Source organism: Triturus cristatus, chromosome 8 (genome assembly GCF_964204655.1).
Source record: "Triturus cristatus chromosome 8, aTriCri1.1, whole genome shotgun sequence".
In the NCBI taxonomy this organism is placed as follows: domain Eukaryota; kingdom Metazoa; phylum Chordata; class Amphibia; order Caudata; family Salamandridae; genus Triturus; species Triturus cristatus.
The window spans coordinates 814,742,904-814,764,340 of NC_140591.1; the positions used below are offsets into that span (position 1 = coordinate 814,742,904).

Sequence of the window (21,437 nt, forward strand, 5' to 3'; positions counted from 1 at the left end):
ATGTGGGGCACTCCAATGCCTAAAAGATAGTAACATGCTGACAGATTACCTGGCTTCCTTGATGTCTGCACTACTCTCTTGTTGTTCGCAGGTTGCTGCCGCCTTGCCTGACAACACCCAGGTCAAAGAATACTCCATCGCTCCTGGATGGAAGGCGCCAAAGTCAGTGCTCTGGACCACGGGGACGGCCGTTAAAGTCAAAAGGCGGAAAGGATGATTGCACCTTCACCACTCTTTTACAAAGGAAAAAACTTTGAACTTGGATTTTGGATTTTGAACAACATTTTCTAGAGGAGAATGCCCAGAAGTTTCCACAAAGCTAAATTGTGATCCAAGAAGTCAGAACCCGTTTGATCAATTAAGTCCACTAGGTGGTGAAGCGGTTGAACATGTATTCTGGCTCGCATAAGATCTTGGACAATAACATAAAGCAAAAATAAGAGAGCTAGATAAGAAGCAAATAGATGTATAGTGACTGTAATTTTTCAATCTCTTATGTACATCACGATAATATGTATCAGCTTAATACTACATGCTATTTTTCCTCCTATTGCCTCACTTTTACACTCCTCCACTAATGATACCATAAAGCACACATTTAGTGATCTGCCATCCTATGAGCTATCATATCGACTTGCCTTACGCAACAATACCTTTATTCAGATGCTGCACCATTCACATCAGACTAGCAATGCTACAGACTGCTGGGTCTGTGGCCGACTCCCCCCCTATCAGAACTATAAGGGAGTTTTTGCCCCTTTTTCTCTATCCGTTCACACACAATGGCTCCTGTGGAGCATGGTTTAGTTTGATTAATTCCCTAGATTCGAATTCCGCAGTTTATCAAGACAACTGGGTATGGGGAAACCTGAATTTAGTTTTTGCTTAAAGTCTGCTACCCTAACAAGGAGGGACTTCCCAAAAGAACAGGAACTGATCTAAGAAATGAAGTATATGGATTAGGTAATTTTACACTTAACCTCATGATCCTGAACGTTGAATCTGAAGCTACACCAATCTTGCCCGCCATGTCCGTATTCCCAGTAAAAGGGGAATTATGTATAAGAAAGAATGGCTCCATACACATGGGCCATAGTAAATGCACCACTGTAATAAAATTCAGTGATCAAGGCAAGTCTACATTTAGAGCTTCTCGTCATTCCTACTTTATATGTGGCCAGACCGCATATATACGCCTACCTCTAGATTGGGATGGTACCTGTTACATAGCATTCCTCCTACCACCTGTTTTCCTAGCTCCTCCTGATTATCATAGAAATACTCATTTAGTACACAATAGACAGCAGAGAGATCTCCCAATTGTCGATTACACTGAAGCAGCATGGGAAAAATACACAGATTTCAATAAAGGTTTCTTTCCCTATATAGGTACAGTTACCAATAGTAAGCTGATACGTAGATTAACCAGAACCCTTGAAGCAGTAGTGAACGAAACTATTTCCGCCTTAGGCAATTTAACAGAAGAGCAGTCTGCTATGCGGATTGTTGTGCTTCAAAATAGTCTTGTCCTTGACGTTATCCTGGCCGATAGGGGCGGAGCTTGTAGGGTCATCGGATCAAGCTATTGCATTTTTCATACCAGAAAATTCGCCATCTGTATATAAAGCCATAACTCGCCTTCATAAGATTGTAAGCCAGATACACCAGAATCCAGGCACCTGGACTTGGTCCGGTTGGTTTTGGAGTGTATTATCTACCTTTGGATGGAGGGTCCTATCCTTCCTAGGTATTGGCCTTCTCATACTATTCAGTTGCTGTCTATGTCTACAATGTGGACCAGCGATCTGTGGTCTGTGTGCCACATCGTGTATTCCACCACCAAGATTTCATTCAAGATCACGGAAGAAGAAAGAAGAACAAATGATGCTATATGAACAGATCAATGGATTGATGAAGATTGATATCTCTTGAAGGGCAAGTAGGGGACAAGGAGGGAAAGTGGAAATGTGGATTTTCCTGGTCAGTTATGTCCCCTATCTTGGACCCCAACGGTTCTATGTGCATGTCACAAGTACATGTATGTTTCCCTCCAGTTCCAGTTATGAAGACGCAAATACATGTGCGTCCACCGTCAACATGTCCTCTGTCAGATCCGCCATGAATGGGCTGGATATTCGATTCCTAAGTATGAAAGGCCACCGACTTTTTATGGCTAAGTTACTCCATTTTTGCAGTTCAGGCAGAGTAGGCCCGATTCTGTCCTCAAAGCCTTTCCCTGCTCTCTGCCTCTGACAGCATCAGTTTGAGCCCGCATCTGTATCCATGAACTTTGTCCTACTCCCTGTGCGGCTAACGGTGCCTGCCTCGGCCAGTTTTGCCTGCCTGCCAAGAAACCGTATTTCACCTTCGAATTATCTACTTTGCTCCTCAGCCGATGCATTCCTGTCTAGTAGTTTAAGTAAACATTCTTCCAGCTACCGAGCAAAAGGGCCCGGCCTCGCTGTCTTCATGCAAGTAATTCATAGCCCTGTTACCATGGAAAGTTTCTGCCCCTTGCATCTCATATAGACACTTAGACGCTTGTACACGCACTCACAGTCAGTATAGAATAGATTTTGTCCGAGAGCCCTTCCCTTGTGGATAACACAGTTCTTTAAACATAGGATATTAGATATGATTTGGGATTAGGTTGACATAACCCCAGACTTTTGTCTCCACATGTAGAGCTAAATGTCAAGTCCCTTTCTCCCTCTAGTTGCACGTCTATCACACGTCATGCTGCTGCGCGCGCATCTCTGCCAAGTATTTCTGCTGACATTGCGAAATCATCTCCAGGTATCCACCCACACATGACAAATTACCCATTATCATCAAGTGGACGCCCACATGGACGCCCACCTTCACGCCTACATGCTCTTATCTCATTCTCTCTTGCTCTCTTGCTTACGTACAATTGAGAAATGTATATATACTGTACTCTGTGAATAATGTTTTGAGAATATTGAGAATACTTTTGAGCCCCTTTCCAGATCCAATTTTGGTGATGGAAATATTCTCCCTTTGACTCGAGTTAATGGAATAAATCCCTTTATGAACCTGATACCACAGACTCAGCCTCTTGCTTTATGCATGATCTTATTTATATACTTAAAAGTCTGAGAGCGTGATATTTTATTTACCACAACTTAGGGGAGAGGATGTGGTGTTACTTCCAGAACTGCAGACTTTGCAACTGGGGACCAGGTTGGAGTTTCTGCTTCAGCTCGACATTCTGTGATTCTGGTCAAATCACTTAGTCTCCCCATGTCTACAACCAAAATAAATGTGTTCTTGTGTGATGTAACAAATGCTCATGTAAAGCACTCCAATACCTGACAAGTCTGCACTATATAACACTGCAAAAACAAAAATAATAAGTATTTTGCACACTTCTGTCATTGGGCTATATTTGGGCTACATCTGGGTGATTTTGGGCTACATTTGGGCTCTTTTATCTCCGGTGGCCATTTTGGGAGATTTATTTGTTATGAAGTTTCCTAATTTCCTCATGTACTGCAGTCTCCTCAGTAGGAAATGCTTTCAGTTTTTTACTTTGATTCCATCATGAAGGTATTCAGATATGTCACACATTTGCCATAAATTCTGAATGTTAGCACTCTAGTTGCTCATTAGATCACTTTAGTAAAACTACTGTTCACCATGGAAGTCTGCTCCTGGTATTAAAAGTGCATGTTTCAGTCTGCATGTCAGAATTTTTTTATGAAATAGAAGAGGATTTGAGAAGTCACTCAAAATGTGCCCTCATTTTCTTTCTTCAGCATTAATCATAATTTCTATGGCAAAATGAACCCCCTCATTGTGTTCCTTTTTAAATTAAATGTTTTAAGTGTTACCAGTTTATTCCAATCAAGATGGCTTCAGGTGTGCCATACTTTTGTCATAATGAAGACAGTAAGCGCTCTAGTTGTTTTTAAGAACACTCTGGGACATTCTGTCATTGGGCTATACTTGGGCTACATCTGGGTGATATTTGGGCTACATTTGGGCTCTTTTGTCTCTGGTGGCCATCTTGGGAGACTTATTTGTTATGAAGTTTCCTAATTTCCTCATTTACTGCAGTCTCCTCAGTAGGAAATACTTTCAGTTTTTTACTTTGATTCCATCAAGAAGGCATTCAGATGTGTCACACATTTGCCATAAATTCAGAATGTTAGCCCTCTTTTTGCTCATTAGATCACTGTAGTAAAGCTACTGCTCACCAGGGAAAACTGCTGCTGGTATTGAAAGTGCATGTTTCAGTCTGCATGTCAGAATTGTTTAATGAAATAGAAGAGGATTTGAGAAGTCACTCAAAATGTGCCCTAATTTTCCTTTCTGCAGCACTAATCATACTTTTTATGGAAAAATGAACCCCCTAATTTTGTTCCTTTTTAAATTAAATGTTTTAGGAGTTACCACTTTAATCCAAGCAAGATGGCTTCAGGTGTGCCATACGTTTATCATAAGTAGGACTGTTAGCGCTCTAGTTGTTCTTTGGAACACTCTGGGAAGCTGCAGTAGAACACAAAGGAATCAACTGACAGTCTCTGCCCTTGTTGGATGTACATGTTTTACTGAGAATGTCAGACTTCATTCTCACATGACTGAGAAAGATAATTTGAATTTACAGAAAATATGCTCTCAGTTTAGCTTATAGATCACCTTCCAAACCTCTGTGGGAAAAGCATGAGAAAATATTTTTCTCTCAATCATGATATCCCAGCAGAAGGCTTTTTCACATGGTGAAATCACCTTAGAACATACCACAATTCCTAAAATGAGTATGGTACCATCAACAAATGATTTATAATGTAACTAAAGTCTTAAAACCTTCTATTAACTGCAATGCTTTTTAATGAGGTGCTATCATGTATATTGGTCCCAAGATGGCTGCCAACACTTCTTGGATGAAGTGCTGACAGCCAATCAGATCTCAGGATGAGATGTGTCGTTAGGCTCTGCCCACATATATATATGATTTTACTTTTGATTTTCTCAGGAACTACTGAACAGATTGACACCAGACCTGCAAAAGGCACTTCCCTGACCTGAGGACTACCTCTCTGACAAATTTCAAGTAATTCTGTTCAGCCGTTCGGGCTGTACCTTGGACTAAAGGTCCCTATGGAAAATTGCATGGGGAAAACGTGTTTTGGGACCCCCCTTTTTTCTCGGCCCGCGCTTGACGAATCACCACGAGACTTTCAGGGTAGGAGCGGAGCGAAGCGCCCCACCTATTTTGAAAATTTTGCGAGGATTCGTCAACCAGCGCCAAAGTTATTCCAAATAGAATGTTGCGGATTTCCTATGGAAACACGGTCCTAACTATAACTATCTACTGGCGACCGCCAGTAGATAATATGTATATATATATATATACACCTATATATTTTTTACCTGGAAATGGGTCTGTTTCCTCCTGAGGTATACTCTAGTTTGCAAAGAGGAAGAGGTCCAAAGAGTTCTGCATTCCTTTTGTCAGTAAGTTACCACCTCAACTGGGAATTCAATACATTTTCATTGGTTTGCGACCAAAAGTCTGCTTACAAACCACTGATATATCCGATTCAGTATTTGGAATGGATATTCAAAACATGCCCCTTCCTAACAACTTCGCGTTATTCAGTTGCCGTACCATTTTAAGAGTCAGTAAAAATGAACCAATTTCTAAAATAAGTCTTAAACACGGTCAAAATATTTTTTGTGGTTGCAAACTCCGAATCAGTTTTTGGAACCGCAAAAAACTTTACACACCTGGCCCTAGGATCGTGACCGTGTCAAAGTGTTCCATCTTAATGAGCTTCTTTTTGTTACGACTCCATTTGGAAGTTTACTGTGTGAATTATATGATAAATTAGATTGATTTTTTAAAGCTTGTGCTATTTATCCATATTTGGCCACCTGTCCTTGGAGTAAAGAGAGTGACTACCATTGGGTTTCATCTATATATGTCCGGCTTTTGCCATGAAAATGGTTTGAAACTAAAATAAAAATACGCAGTAACATGCAAATCCTGTTTTCTTGCAGTGAATTTCAGAAGTGAAACAAATAAGAAGTATGCCATAAGTTTCGCATTATTCAGTGTTTCGATGTTTTATGGAATAATAGGTATGGGGAAATAGCTGAAGAGCTAGTCATATGTAATATAATTTATACAGCAGTTAAAATAGACATGCCTTTCAAATGGTCCAAGTGTCAGCGACATCCTTTTTGTTGTCATAACGTAACTGTAATAAACCATTACAGTAGAGTTCTATGTGATTTTTGTAATTAGCATTGAGTAGTGCTGAAACAACTAGAATTAGAGACAAGTTTATGTACAATTAGTACAGGGTTCCAGGTATTATTTAAAGAATTTACTATCTCCAACTGTACATTATAAGGGTTTACAAGTCATTGTGGAATTCTGTGACTATCTACAAGCACAAGACTGCTCACTGAGTGCCTTCAGTCACAAAACACCTAGATGATTTGCAATATTCTTAAACTGAGTGGGTGGAGAGATTTTATTCTTTGTGATACATATTTGGTTTTTGGCCCACATCTTCCTTGGCATCCCAGTTCCATAAGCCAAGCTTAACATGTTCTGCCACTCCTAGGCTTTTGCTGAATCGTGGGCCCAGGGCCCACATAGTTGGTAAATAAGTAACACAGACACTTTTGTATAATACTCAGAACTGGCCCCGAGCACATGCACTCGGGCTCTTTTTATTGGCAGGGTCACATGACCGGTGACGCCTGTGTTGGATGGGTGTATGGACTAGCCCTCATGGGAGAGGCTGGTAAAACTCTAGACTGTGCCCAGCACGGTACAACTCCAGTATGCCAATTCCTTTAGGTTAAAATTGGTCTACAGGCCCAGTATTGCAAAATATAGCCATGACTGACTGAAAGTGTCACACATGGCATTTTGCAAGGTGGAGCAGCAGTTTCCAAGCAAATAAAGCGGCACTATTTAGAGTTAAATGCTGATTGAAGCCTGGAAACATAAGTAATTGAAATGCTTCACTAAGCATATATTTAATTCATACCAGACCAAAAATATACAGAGTATACTTTTGGGAAGACTTCTGACGCTTGTCTACTCCTACTATTTTGATCTTTTAATTTTCTCAGAGCTTTGAATCCCTGGTCTAGCTTTAAATGTATTATTGCTGCTTTTAGCCCCTGCTGAGCTCGGTGTGCTTCAGCTGCCTTTGTTCATGCTGAGGCAGGGGTATGACGTTCTTCCCTATGAGGAAGCTTGCAGCTTTCGCTTAGAGATTACAAAGGAGCACAATGTCTGTCAAAAGTCTGTGCTTCAGAAGAGGTGTGGGGGATGTTTTCTTCCCTGCTCCAGGTGTACATAAAGTGTGCATTTCTTATTGTTTCTAAGGGAAATTGAACGTTTTCTCTCTGTTTATAGAAGCGTGCCTCTATTGAGCCATTACTGTTTTCTTGTAATGAGCTATTACAAGCGAGTAGTGATTTTTTTTGATTACAGGTTTTTTCTTAGGAGAATCTGTCCATGTAATATGAGAACAAAATCCACTAAGCGGTGGTGAGGCCGTGAGACTATTCCATGAGAACCGAGTATACGCGAGTTGATTTCTTCCGATGAAATTCTGTTGAATACAGATTGACTTCTGGCCATGATAGCAAGACTATTATTGCTTGCTCCGTAAGGATTCTGATAGTGGGAGCATGAGTCCTCACCTTCACTATGATAATACTATTGTACTAATCTCTTGAGACATACTGTGGAACAGGAATTAGATTTGGGACATCAAGCCTCTTTATTCTGTACCTGAGTGTACACAATTTTTGGGAAATTCTACTCCTGTTCTCCATCCCTCGTTCAACTCGATCTCGAGACTCATCTTGACGATTCAGGATTATATCTGACCTGAAGTTTTTGAGGCCTAACAAGTGTGTATTATATAAGACTGACGAGGCATATAAATAAACTTATGTTATTCATTTTTGATTTATTTTTGGTTCACCTTATCAAATTGTACTGAGTTTGTGAAATGCCATCAACGCCCTGAGGAAGGAAGACTTCGAAACGCACGTCGGCGCATTTGTGTGTTCTTTATGTCTTTGTATTGTATTGTTTACATATATGTATTTGATTACTGTGTATGTTCTTGTTGAACTGTTCACTTTTGTATACACTGCACTGATTGTTATTGTCTAACTGTGATCTTGTTATTGTTTATGTATTATTTAATTTTTGTACTGCTATTCTAGCCTGATGAATAGCTGGCTAATTGTAATACTTCTGAACAAAAAATGAAATGATTTATTCAAAAAAAGAAAAATTGATCTACAACTTTATATTTTTATAATAAAAAACAAAAGAATGTTATAGCAGACTGTTTCTCTTCTGTGGGTTTGAGAGGTTATCTTCCTAATAGAGGTTCTTCTCTCGTTTTTTGAATTGTGTATTCCCTGCTACTTTACCCCGCTATTCTTGAGTACAGGGACCCTCTGATGTTTTCATTGTTGCGTGCCTCTATTGAGCCATTACTGTTTGCTTGTAATGAGCTATTACAAGCGAGTAGTGATTTTTTTTAATTACAGGTTTTTTCTTAGGAGAATCTGTCCATGTAATATGAGAACAAAATACACAGGGCCCGATTCACAGAAGTAACTTAAGACAAAATCCTAAACTTACTACCATTTTGGTATTCACAGAAGGCACTTACTCATTTTGGTATTCACAGAAGGCACTTACTCATTTCGGTATTCACAGAAATTAGGAGTCCTAACTTTAGGACTCCTAAATGCCTTCTGTGAATACCGAAAGTCTTAAAATTAGGATTTTTCTGAGTTTAGTAGTAGTATAGTTAGGACTCCTAACTTTAGGACTCCTAAATGTCTTCTGTGAATACCGAAAGTCTTAAAATTAGGATTTTTCTCAATTTAGTAGTAGTAAAGTTAGGACTCCTAACTTTAAGACTCCTAAATGCCTTCTGTGAATACCGAAAGCCTTAAAATTAGGATTTTTCTCAGTTTAGTTGTAGTAAAGTTAGGAGTCCTATACTTTAGGACTCCTAAACTGAGAAAAATCCTAATTTTAAGACTTTCGGTATTCACAGAAGGCATTTAGGAGTCCTAAAGTTAGGACTCCTAACTTCTGTGAATACCGAAGTGAGTAAGTGTCTTCTGTGAATACCAAAATGAGTAAGTGCCTTCTGTGAATACGAAAATGGTAGTAAGTTTAGGATTTTGTCTTAAGTTAGTTCTGTGAATCGGGCCCTCAGTTTATACTGAGACAACTTACAGTATTACAGCAATTTTGAACTTACCAGTAACAATGACAATATCCCAAGTCTCTTAAGACGTGTGATATAAAAACTAGGTGTAGTGCTTTTTGTGGCACAGAATCAACTGGTGACTTATCATAACTTTCTATATACATTATTTCCGGTCATTGATACTATTTGGAAGGTGAGAGTGCGGAAATTCCAGATAGCGATAAAGGAGAAACTCTACATGTGTATACTCTCACAGACTGCTGTATTGTGTATCAATTAACTTTTGTAAGTGCCTGTTTTATTGGAAAATGGTTTAATATATTATGAATATGCTTTTTCAGCAGCAAAACGTCATTACACTGTGCACGTTTTGCATGACAGCTAACCACTGTTATACCTGACCTATTATCTACTGGGTGTCAATTAGTCATAGCAAGGTGTGATGATTGCTACATATGGTTCACTCTTTAGCACCTGTTACTGCACTTACCACCCTCGACCCCCGGGGTCATGAAGGTACTGGCAGGAACATAGGTAAACATGATTTTTAGGACAATGTGTAATTTATTGAGTTGCCATCCCATGCTGTTACCCTAAAGCCTAAGCAGCAATTTGGATACTGTTGAGGAGCATAGGGGTTTACAAGGGGTTAACTATGTGATGTCACTGGGTGTCAAAGGGTGTCTGGTAACACTTCCACTAACTACTACATTCTTTTTAGGTCGAGTCTGGCCAGCACATGTGCTGCTCTGCGAGACATGCTGAATTTGAGTATGGACTTGAAGCACTGCCCACTCTCTGCCCATATTTTTAATTGGCTTGTGTCATTGTCCTTTGTAAATGCTGTCTTCTGATTCGCAAGTAGGCTTGTTAGTCCATCCTTAGTACAGCCTTGTCTTCACTTGTAACCTCCAATGAGGACTGGTCCTTTTACTTCGGTTATTACACGGAATGTCTTCTTTAGTTTGTAAACACTATTTTCTTTGATGAGTTTCTCCTATTGCAGGCACAACATGCTTTCCTACAACATTCAGTGCGCCATGCATGCTTTCACTTTACAAGCAACCGAGGACAATGGCGGCCTCTTTGAAATTAAATAGGTCTCGCATTTACAGGAGTTTGAGCTATTGGCATTGTAAATGACAATGCCTTTTTTTCATGTGTTAAATATCAAAACAGATAAATATAAGGCATTGTCATTTACAATGCCAATAGCTTAAACTTTCAGTAATGCGAGACCTATTGCATTGCTAATGCTTGTTTTAAAATTGATGTCTGTGCCGTGGCAGAACTGGACATCAATGAAGCTTTTAAACTGAAACATGACAGTGAACACATTTACCTTTGGAAAAAATTGAAGTATATAAAGGGACCTCTGAGATAGACTCTGCAGATGTCCAGTTTTCTGAAGGTACTTGGATGCTCAAAGGTAGAATAAAGCAAATTAATGCGAGCTTGCTGTCCTTAAACCCTCCGATGCTCAGTGCATCCTCCATTTAATAATCTGTCTGTCACTCAGCTGTTCACGTCAGAACCTGTCACACCATTTCATGTCAAACTCTATTGGATTCTCCTATTTGGCTCAGCTTTTCTGCTTGCTGTCACGCCACACGTTCATAAAATATTAAGAACTTATTCTTAGTGCCAGCGCTTCTTGCTATGCACAGAAATGTGAAGCAACGCCCAAGTTACCCTTGGTATACCTTAGCACGCAGTTTTTAGTTAAAATGTAGTTGGTTACCGAATAGAGATACAACAATATTTTATAAAGACTCAAGTGATTATGTTTTGGTAGTGATTTTGGAAGTAAAATTATAGGTAAAGTTCACTAGGAGGATCAAAAGTCAAATTTTCAAAGTTTTTAGTTTTATCCATGTTGCAAATTTTGAGGTCTTACTATTTCTTTAAACATTGTCCGTTAAAAAAACTTAATTTAAGCATTCCTGTGCAAGTGAGGCAACTTACATTGTTTGAAAGCACTCTATGAAAAGGTCGTTATGTAGAGAAGGTTGTGTTCCTTTTGTTAATACCACGGTAATTGTAATATTTCCCAGTACTTTAAATTGGATGGTAAAAGAGGAGCCAGCCATAAATGGGCGTGGCCTCAGAAGTATATATTTTTTTAAACTACAGAACAGGGGTCGTATTACATATTGACATTGTTTTGCACTGGGTGCACCTTTTAAAAGGTGCGCCTGATGCAAACAATGAAAATACGCCCTATTTTGATGTATGCGTTGCCCTGGGGGCAGCCCCGAACTTGCGCTCATGTGAAAACATGGAGTGGCTGCTGGCAGCCGCTCTGTGTTTTCACACTGTAGGCGGCAACCTGCCTTGGCTTTTAAAAGAGATTAGAGATCCGTTTGCAGACGAGTGCAATCAGTGACTCCACCCGCCTCCAAGGGGATGTCTGGGGGGGGTCCTATCTCCCTGCCAGTGGGCTGCTCTCAGGGGGCGCAGTCACAGTGCGCCACCTAAAAGGTGGCGCACTGTGAGTGTGTTCCCTGAGAGCTTCTTTGCCTTTGCGTCTGTAAAATATATATGTAACAGAAACAGTGGTTCCAGCGGAAAAATATGCTAATCTATAATGATAACAGTGTGCACAATCGCAATCATAATGGGTTATAATGATGTCAGGAAGAAAGGAGACCCTGTAGACTTCTGTTTGTATTTGCATTAATTCTGTTATAAAATTCAAAATTTAGACTGATATATACAGAAAAGGAAAAAATCAATAGTGCTTTTGTGTCCCCACTGTGAAATGGAACCATAAAACAGAAAGTGGCAAAAAATGTGACGTAAACAGCTTGGTTTCCACAATTTTTAAAGGCAACCATTAATAACTGTGTAATCATCTCAGCTAATGTATACAATAATCAGAGCTGTGGAAGTGGTTCGCTTTAAGTTACTGTCAACGACGTTTCGACACTGCGTGCGTTAGAGGGTCTCCTCAGGACCGTGGGATAGAGGTACATCTGATGGGAGTTGCGCAACCACGTGAAACAGTGAGATGTGTGAGACACCGGTAAAGTGAAAAAGGAAGAGTGAATACTCACACGGGATCCAGCTGGATGCCCCGTATGAGAGATGGAGTGAATGGCTGACAACCTGTATCTTCTTAAATTGCTTGATAGCGGTGTGGTGGACGATATAGCACAGATGAGATTGGCCAGTGGCAGAAGTGGAGGAATACCACGGTGGGTTGCGTAGGATGTGCAGACGCTCCAACCTGTTCAGGGTGCAATCAGTGACTACACCCGCCTGCAAGGGAATGTCTGGGGGGGGTCCTATCTCCCTGCCAGTGGGCTGCTCTCAGGGGGCGCAGTCACGCACTGTGAGTGTGTTCCCTGAGAGCTTCTTTGCCTTTGCGCCTGCGTCTGTAATATGGCGTGGGTGCAAAGGCAACGGAATTCCCTCATTTTCATAAGGCACAACCCTATGCAAATGAAGGATCATCCCTGAAGGTAGCCCTGGCACTTTAAGTGGGCCAGTGCTATCGGTATTACTGAAGGGGACGCACAAGTGTCTACAGTTCCTTCTGTAATACCAAAGTGCCCCGGGGGCACGCAAAGCGGGCGCAATCACCTGTTGAACCCCCGGGGCACTTATTGTAATACGGCACCAGATGTGACCTTTGTAAATAAGGGCATGGCTTAATACATGTGACATAGAATTCCATGCGTTATAAATTCACAAATAGGGCCTTAATGGACAAGGAAAGACAAAATCCGCAGGCAAAAGAGATATTAATTTAATTGTTTATATGGCACTGTTACACTGTAATAAAACTCTTGACAAAGTATATTTAAAAGTCCATTCATAGCCAAATACATTTTGAGCCGTCAGATGAGATTGCCAAATGATGGGGCAGTCAATATTTTGCCATTGGGTTTCTTATACAGGCACCTAAAATACAACTTGGTTCCACCACCAACCCCATACACAGAACTTGTGCCCCGGAGGTCGGATTTGGGTATTCCATTTCATAACAGGTTTTCGCCACTGGAAGTGAGTTGGACTGACAATCGCTGGGTCCGGATGAGGCAGCTGTCCCCCTGCCCCCAAGAGGCCGGTCTTGCAAACCTTCAGTGTGTCTACAGATCTCGTTGTCCAAGACAGTCGTGATCCATGCAGGCAACAGCGGTGGAGCGGTGGGGCCATGTAAGGGGGGATTTTGAGGGACGATGCAGAGGGAAAATGAAATAAATAAATAATTTTCCCTCTGAATCATCCCTTTAAATCCCCCCTTACACGGCCCCACCCCTGCTACCTGCAAGGACCGCGGCTGGTCCCAGACACTAATGTACTCTCTTGGAACCTTGCTGGCTTGGTGTGTAAGCTGCTGTGCTCAGATTGATGCCAATTCATTACTACATTTGAATTTGACATATGTTTTGTCCAGGAGACACAGGTTCTGACTCCACAGTTTTACCCACTGTTCATTTGCTTTAATTTAACTGCAATAACCTCAGGGAAAGGGCGGCCATCCATGGGACTGGCAGCCTGGATAATATCTGCCCTTCAATGCGAGTCTAAAACTATTGACTTAGGATTGCATGATGTCCTGTGTGTTTTTTTGCAGTTCCCATTGGAAGCTTCTTTGTGGTGTGTTTATAATGTATACTGTGGGCATGGGGGTATTAATGAATTATCCATTATTGATCAATGCCCATCTGGCAACCCTCCCTGTAGGTTGTCTCAAAATAGTGCAGGGTAACTTCAACTGTAATTTTGAGCCGTTGGGCATTGAGAACCTGACTGGGGAGGAGGATACAATTTGGTTGGTCCTGGCACTGACACTTCCACCCTTCAAGAAGTGGACAGCGGCAGTACTTCAATTAAATGCTTTCACACTAAAAAACAGCATTAGAGCATGCAATGGAAGATCACTCTCATACAAAGAGGGGAGGCACAAATATAACATCCAGCATAGGACCAGCTTCATAGACAACATCCTGCTTGAGCTTAGATTGTGGCCTATGTTGATCGAAATGAATGTGGTACATCCTTATCATAGTGACCATTATGCCCTGAGCCTCATCTTGAGATCATTTGAACCCAGTAGCCCTGGTTCCCCTATGGAACCTCTTGACAGAAGGCTTATAGTCTCAAGCAATTGCAGCAGGTTAAATTGGAGCTCTGTGGCTGACTCTCCAGCCTTTGTAAGTCAGTTCTATGAGGTGGTTACCTACAGCGTAGAGGTGGTCCAGGCAGAGGGATGGAACCTGTTGCATACAGACTCCTTGGAGAACATTAGTGAGTTCCTTAATGCTATGTTTTCTTCCCTCAGGAACCAGTTCTTATTTGAATGTCGGGCTTTGCCCAAGAGAGAGAAAAAGGATCTCTGGTACTCCAAATCTTGCAGACCTGTGAGGCGAGCCCTCTCCACTGATATTAAGGGTGGAAACGGGAGCCAGAAACATGCAGCTAGGCCCTGCTATAAAGATGTTATTAAACAAGCTAAGAAAAACTGGATGTTTGCTAACTGGGAGGCCATGTTAAATGCTGTCAAGAGGAAAGATCAGTGTTCCTTCTGGCAAATACAAGCAAACAGTCACCCCTATACTAACAAACTCACTGATAGCAACATATCTGCATCTGCATGGGTAGACCATGTTTCCAAACTTTACTCTACTGATACTACTTTGGATTTTCCTTTGTGTGAGTATAGTGGTAAATCTTTGGCCAATGGTCACATCTGTACTGCTCATGGTTATTTAGCCATCACTTCTGAAGGTTGTGAAGCCACGGCAATTACAGTCGATGAAGTTAATAAAGCTATTGATTGGCTATCACAGAATAAAGCTGCAGAACTGGATAAAATACCCGGGGACCTCTTTATAGCCGAGAAGGTTATCTGGAGCCCCTATAGCCGTTTTGTACTTTAACTGCATAATGAGGATTTCTTTCATGCCATCCTCATGGGCTGGGACAGAGATTACCACATTATTAAAAAAGGGGTCAAGTTATCTTCACAGGAACTACAGGCCTATCAGACTGATTGCAGCTCACAGAAAGTATTTAGTCGGATTATACTTGAGAGGCTACAAGATTAGATGATAGATGTGGATTTGCTGACACCCAATGCAAGGTGGGTTTAGGGACGGCATTAGTTTCACTGCCAGCTGATTTACTGGAAACAAATAATCTTGGGATGAGGGTGTCTTTATGTGGTTTTCGTGGATCCCCGATCAGCTTTTGACCTGGTACTCCAAATGCTCGGGGTTCCTCTTTATGGTGGGGAACTGTGGGTAGCATGGACACCGGAAGCCTGGAAAAAATTGAAAATAGGCTCCTATGACACCTCACCAGCCTTCTGCATGCACCCCTCTTATTCCCCTGCAGATTGATGTGGGTCTTAAACCTCTCGCTAATAAAGTGGGCCTCAACCAAAACTGTATTGGCCCAGGATCTGGGCTACCCCAACACTGATGCCATATCGACAGGACCTGGAGGATGATTTAAGGCTGCCCGGTGCTTCCAGAATTCCCTGGTTTAGATATGGTCAACGTCAGTTGAGTGAGATAGGGTGTGGCAACCTGGGGCTTACTCCCAAGGAAGCTCTAGGGATCTCGAAAAAAATGCCTAAGTATCTATACTGGCAGTACACTGTTGACTCAACATTGGCACTGCTAGAATGGGCTCCCTCATCACTGACTTCCTAGAACACAAAGATAGCTACATTGCTGAGGGATACAATGATAAGATTGAACCTCCGAAAGTCAAAACACTTTACATTAAGTTTTGGTTTGGGACCCTGCCTCTACGGTTAGTCACCACCAAATGGTTGCATGCATCCAGTATAACAGATAAGAACTGACCTTTCTGTCCTGAGGAATCCAAAACCATTGTCCATGTATCAATCTTTTCCCCATCCTATGTCAGGTTTAGAAGTAAATTGATTTTACCACGTTGCCACAATTTGGGTTTCAGAAGTTGTGGCACAGCAATCCGTGTCTTTAGAAATGAATATAAAACAATCTGTCATTTTTTCCTTCTCTCAATTCTTACTGAATATGTGGAGGCTCAGAAAAAAAGGCTGGCCTCCTGATAGCTGTATCATTGATCATGGATGTGCCTTTTATTTACGCTTGGTCTCATACCCATGGGATTAACATTACAGGGTGCGGAATTTTGTCGTGAAGGGCCCCTATGTCTTTCATGCATTTTAGATGTCTCATGGATGAACTGAGTTTCAATTATTATTAATCTTGTCACTTTATTCACAGCTTTTATTTTTTGTAATGTTGATGCTGCTGGAATATCTTTGTGATCACACTTTGTATGGTCATGATTCGACAATCTCAGGACGATAATTTATGTTTTTAAATTGTTATGTGAATTTTGCACACACATCACGAATAGTTCAGACCACTATGTACTCTCAAACTGACAACTTAATGGTCTAAATCTGGCATGCTTTTATTTCCTTTTTTATTAGTACTGTATGTTTATGCTTTGTGCTCTCTTTTATGGATTTTTATTCCGAATAAAGATTTTTGCGGTTGAAAGTGACGGCTTGCTGTCACTACCCTTGGAGAGGGTTTAAAGGGGAAACTTGGTTATTCAATGGTAATGAAATAGTATCTTCAGCTGGGTCATCAATGGTAAATAACACTTTCCACCATACGTCTGCATGTTTTTTCACTTTTGAAGGTGGGGTCTGAGTACCACCTTTTGCTGGCATCAACAGGTGTGGGTTTCCTGTGTAGTGAAGTGATTTTACCTCATTTTTGGAGTATTACTTCCACTTTAATTTAAATGGAAAATAACCTGTTAATTTCACAGAAATCCACTCAATACACATTTAACTCAATTTTGTCCAATTTCAATCCTCTTTAAAGGAAGGCTAAACCCTTTAAGTTTTTTTAACCTATCGCACATGGATGTAAGGGATTATACATTTCAAGTGAGTCAACATAATGTAATATTTAGCACGTTACCTGGAAATATGTGAACTGCGAGTGATATAGATCTGGATAAATATGCAGAGTTGTTCCAACTACCAACAAAAGCTCAAATTTGTGAAGAGATGAACTAATATATCCAGTAAATCCCAAACACCAGATCTTCAGAAGAGCTTCCAAATCAAAGAGAAATGTGAATGCAACCTGGAAAAAACACAACAAATCATTGACTTTTGCAAATGTGTGCTTTTCAACCAATTGGCATGTATGCAACTGTATAACTATTACACATGAATTATTTAACAATAATAATGATTAATAATCAACATGCTTAACAGTAATAGAACCCCCAGAATCAAAACAAGCGAGGCTATCTTTCCTGCTTGCCTAGGCCTGTCATAAGCTTGTGTGGGGCATGGGTCACAATGTCAGGCTATGCCCCCTTTTGTAATGTATAAATACAAATAACAATGGCAGCACTTGGCACTTTAGCTGCTTACCTCTCATATTCTACACAACCTTGATGTTGTTTGCTAAGATCAGCTGGACCTAATGGCATGGACGTCAATTCGCCCAAAAAGCCAGGGGTAGCGGAAGTGACATTGCATGCCATTTGACCTTTACTTTGACTCATGCACACATGTTTACACATACTAACACATTCACACCCTCTCACGCACAGACACACACTCTCACCCGCAAGCATGCATACAACATACATTTAACAGCATATTTTACTTACCTTAGCTGCCAGATTGGGTCATATTCCAGCGAATGTACTCCTTTTTTACTACACTAATAGTGAATGATATTATTCACTATTTCTATAATTTAAAAAATGACAGAAACCAGGCAGGTGGAGCTCCAACCAGCGTCGATTGGGAAGAGCTGCCCCTGTTTTCCAGGCCCTGATCTTGCCACCTCTGAGGCCAGGGGTCGCAAAAGCTGTGCAAGGGATAGCAAGGGGCAAGCCAAGGGTCGCAGCTGCGACCCCTGGCGACCCCTAAATGGAGTCCATGCCTGATGGGCCACTGATGTGGAGTTGCTGTGCAACCAGTGCTGTTTCACATCAGCTCACAAGTAAGTTTGATCATCGCTCACTCCAGGTCAACAGTTATTTGTAGCCTGCTACCCAGGGGTTCAGACAAGAATGGCTAGTTTGTGGCCCACTGGGTGTTGTCTGTGAGTATGAAAGGCTGAGAAAATAGGCCTTTTTGGATCAGCAGACCTCCATTTCAGAACCTCTTGTATATCCTGCAAAACACTGGGATTACGGGGCATTAAAGGAGTATGTGGGGCATTGTGCTAAAAGAGAGGGGTGCTCCCCGTCACATGGAGGATGAAGAATGATAAGCAGCCCTTACTAGCTAGCCAGAAAACTGTAGTTCATTTACAGATTGAGAATGGAAGCTACCCCATCTCTGATATTTTGTGAGAATACATGCGCTTTGGCAAACCACTGTTGCACAGCATTTAGATTCACAAGGTAGGAGACCAAGCTCCATTTTGTTACTGATTCTCAAGGCGTACCATTGCTTGCAGTGTGGAATGCAATTTCAATTTGTTAAACCATTTGAGACCATGCAAACTGCAGTTGCCAGACTGAACACAGTCTTTTTGTTTGCTGCCTTTCTCCATCGTTAAAATATATCTATTTGCCAAACATGGGCATGAGAGAATCTCTGGGAATAAGGCAGACGCCTGAGGGAGTTACTATGAGGTGGCATCAAATGACAACAAAGAGCTGTAAAAAGTACCAGTGTGGAGGCCACTGACCTGCAAGCAGAATGCTGTTTGCCAGGAGCCGTGGACATGTTCCTGGGCAGACTGTGACGTGTTTGCAATGTGAAAACATCTGGAGCTTTTTAAAAACCTTTTCTCTCAATATCCTGGCGCAATCCTCTCCATATGACCTGTAATCGAGCCCCCCTTCTACTCTGCTTTTGTTTCCTGTGCAAACGTCCTACATCACTTCTGTGTTCTCTGTTTTATTTTCTGCCACCCACTTTTTTTCCTATCTTATTTCTGTTTTCCCCCCCAGCATGACCTAAATCCTTTTAGCTCTTATCACCAGAGAGCCCATCCCTTTTAAGAAATGGCCTTAGCAAAGACATTTTGATTTTACTAAAATGTCAAATGAAAATTTCAGACAGACCTCTTCCTCCAATGATCTGTTGTGTCATTCATATTTTCCTTCTACCCACTACAGCATATCGCGTGGGGCAATGAGTCAGCCCACTCCAGCCATTGGCTAACTTTACTTTGAGCGATAATATTCTGTTGTTTCACAACGAGCACATCCACAAACAAAGTAGTTACCTTTAGTGCCATGGTCTACTATGGCAGTGTATGCCTTTTTGGATTGCTCCGGCCCATTTTAGTATCTCCCAATCATCTACTGGAACCCGCTCTGGTCAGATGGACCTTTTTACTTGCCCAATAGCGTGGAGGGAAAACAACACAATTATCAAAATTTCTGTTCGCAAATTGCCATAATCACGGACTCGAGACTTAATCTCTTGGCTCTCTGGTTTTTATTATCAGCATAAAGATTTGCAGATACAAAGTCCTCAATACGAGGCACAACAAGTACATAGGCACTAACACAAAAGCTACTCTACGGAGAATCCGCATACGGCTAAAAATAACTAAAAGTACAATCTCTAAAAGCATGAGGTAGAACACCACCAAGCAAATGTCGATACTAGGGACACTGAACCATACCATCTCTGTCCCTACTCTGCACTAGATGACATCCCTACTTAGCAACCCCTTGAGACCCTCATCGAATAAAAGGTGTCAGAGTGAAACTTCATAAGAAGACTTCACTTAGAGAGCTTTGTCTAAGTTGCCCCCTCTATCCCTTCGCCTAGCCTTCCTCTGCTCTGGGCTGCTCTGATCTGCCTCCACCCTCGGGGCGCTGTCCCTAATACAGAACCCCAAATCCCAGAACACGCCCTTTTCGCCTCCTCTTCTGCGGGGTCGTCTTTCAGTAAATTTCCACAGAGCGCTGTCCAGTTCCATCGTCCATCGCTTGGCCTTGAGTCCCAGACGCCATCCGCACTAGGAGTTACGATTGGCACATTCCAATACACTCCCATGTCTGGTTTTTACTACATAAGTCAATTTGTGAACAAAGAGCTTCTCTACTAACGAGCAACTGTCCTTGCACCTGGGGTGAGATCATGCAAAGCAGACATTCTTCACATCTTTTAAGTTGCAATTTACTACAGCCTAAAACCTCTACTGGAATAAATCCCTTTTGGCCTATTGCCCTTGGCTAACATAAGAAAATACCAGGCCTTTCGCCTCAACGATATATGCAAATTCTGGCCACTACTTCGGTTACACAAGCAGGTTTAAATCACAGTATTGACATTTACGTCTTTCTTTCATGTGTGGTCAAACTAAACAGTCTACAGACACGAATTCTAATCTACACGTTTTACATCACATTGTTCAAAAAAAAGGACTAAGCTCTATGCATTGCTTCAATATATACATAAGATGCTTGTACATAGCTAACACTTCTATTAAAATCGATATAGGTTATACAATTCGTAATACATTGCACACAAAATACCTGAGTACACATTTGATTATATGCGGGTGCCGACTAACAGTGAGTATAATGCACCCCTACAATTTTCAAACTTTTAAGCGCTACATCAGTTCCCCCCTTTGATGACATCCGTCATCACACCATTACATTTCTCTTCTTTAGAACTGATTTAGACCGCGCTAGTCATAACTTTGCCATGTCGAACTCCCTCCAGTTTCTTAAGACTCTCATATTGCTGCTCCTGGAGCTTCGCCATCCTTTTCTCGTTTGCCTTAAGAGCCCTTTCAACCTTGCCTCCTTGATACCACTTCCATGCCTTCACGCATCCCCACAAACAAATCACGCAAACCACAGCAATGATAATCGGCTTCAACACTGATCCCAGAAATCCTCTTCCCAAATTCGCAAACCAAGTTCCCACTCTTCCAAATCCTAATCCAATCTTCTCCCACACATTCTCCTCCGTCAAATCCATAATCTCCTTGTGAATAGTCGTGATGTTATCTATGTACTTCCCTATCTCCTTCGTGTTGTCTGGAATATATGTGCAGCATTCCTGAACCTTCAATAATTTGCAGACTCCGCCTTCTTTTGCTAGTAATACGTCTAAAGCAAGGCGATTCTGCATAACCATATTCCGTATCGACAACATCTCTCCAGCCACCAACAACAAAGATCTCGCCGTGTTCATAGACAACTCATCAACCACAGTCGCCAACCTCCTAATCT

The 21,437-nt window shown here is 41.4% G+C and overlaps 1 protein-coding gene across 1 annotated transcript in view; it reads right to left on the bottom strand.

Annotated features, from left to right (window-relative positions):
- Positions 1-21,437, bottom strand: part of NALCN (sodium leak channel, non-selective) — a 2,843,734-nt gene that overhangs the window by 1,202,790 nt on the left and 1,619,507 nt on the right. The window contains exon 14 of the mRNA XM_085622267.1: positions 17,183-17,350. Within this exon, the coding sequence (XP_085478393.1) occupies positions 17,183-17,350 (168 nt within the window). The remainder of the gene's footprint in view (positions 1-17,182; positions 17,351-21,437) is intronic.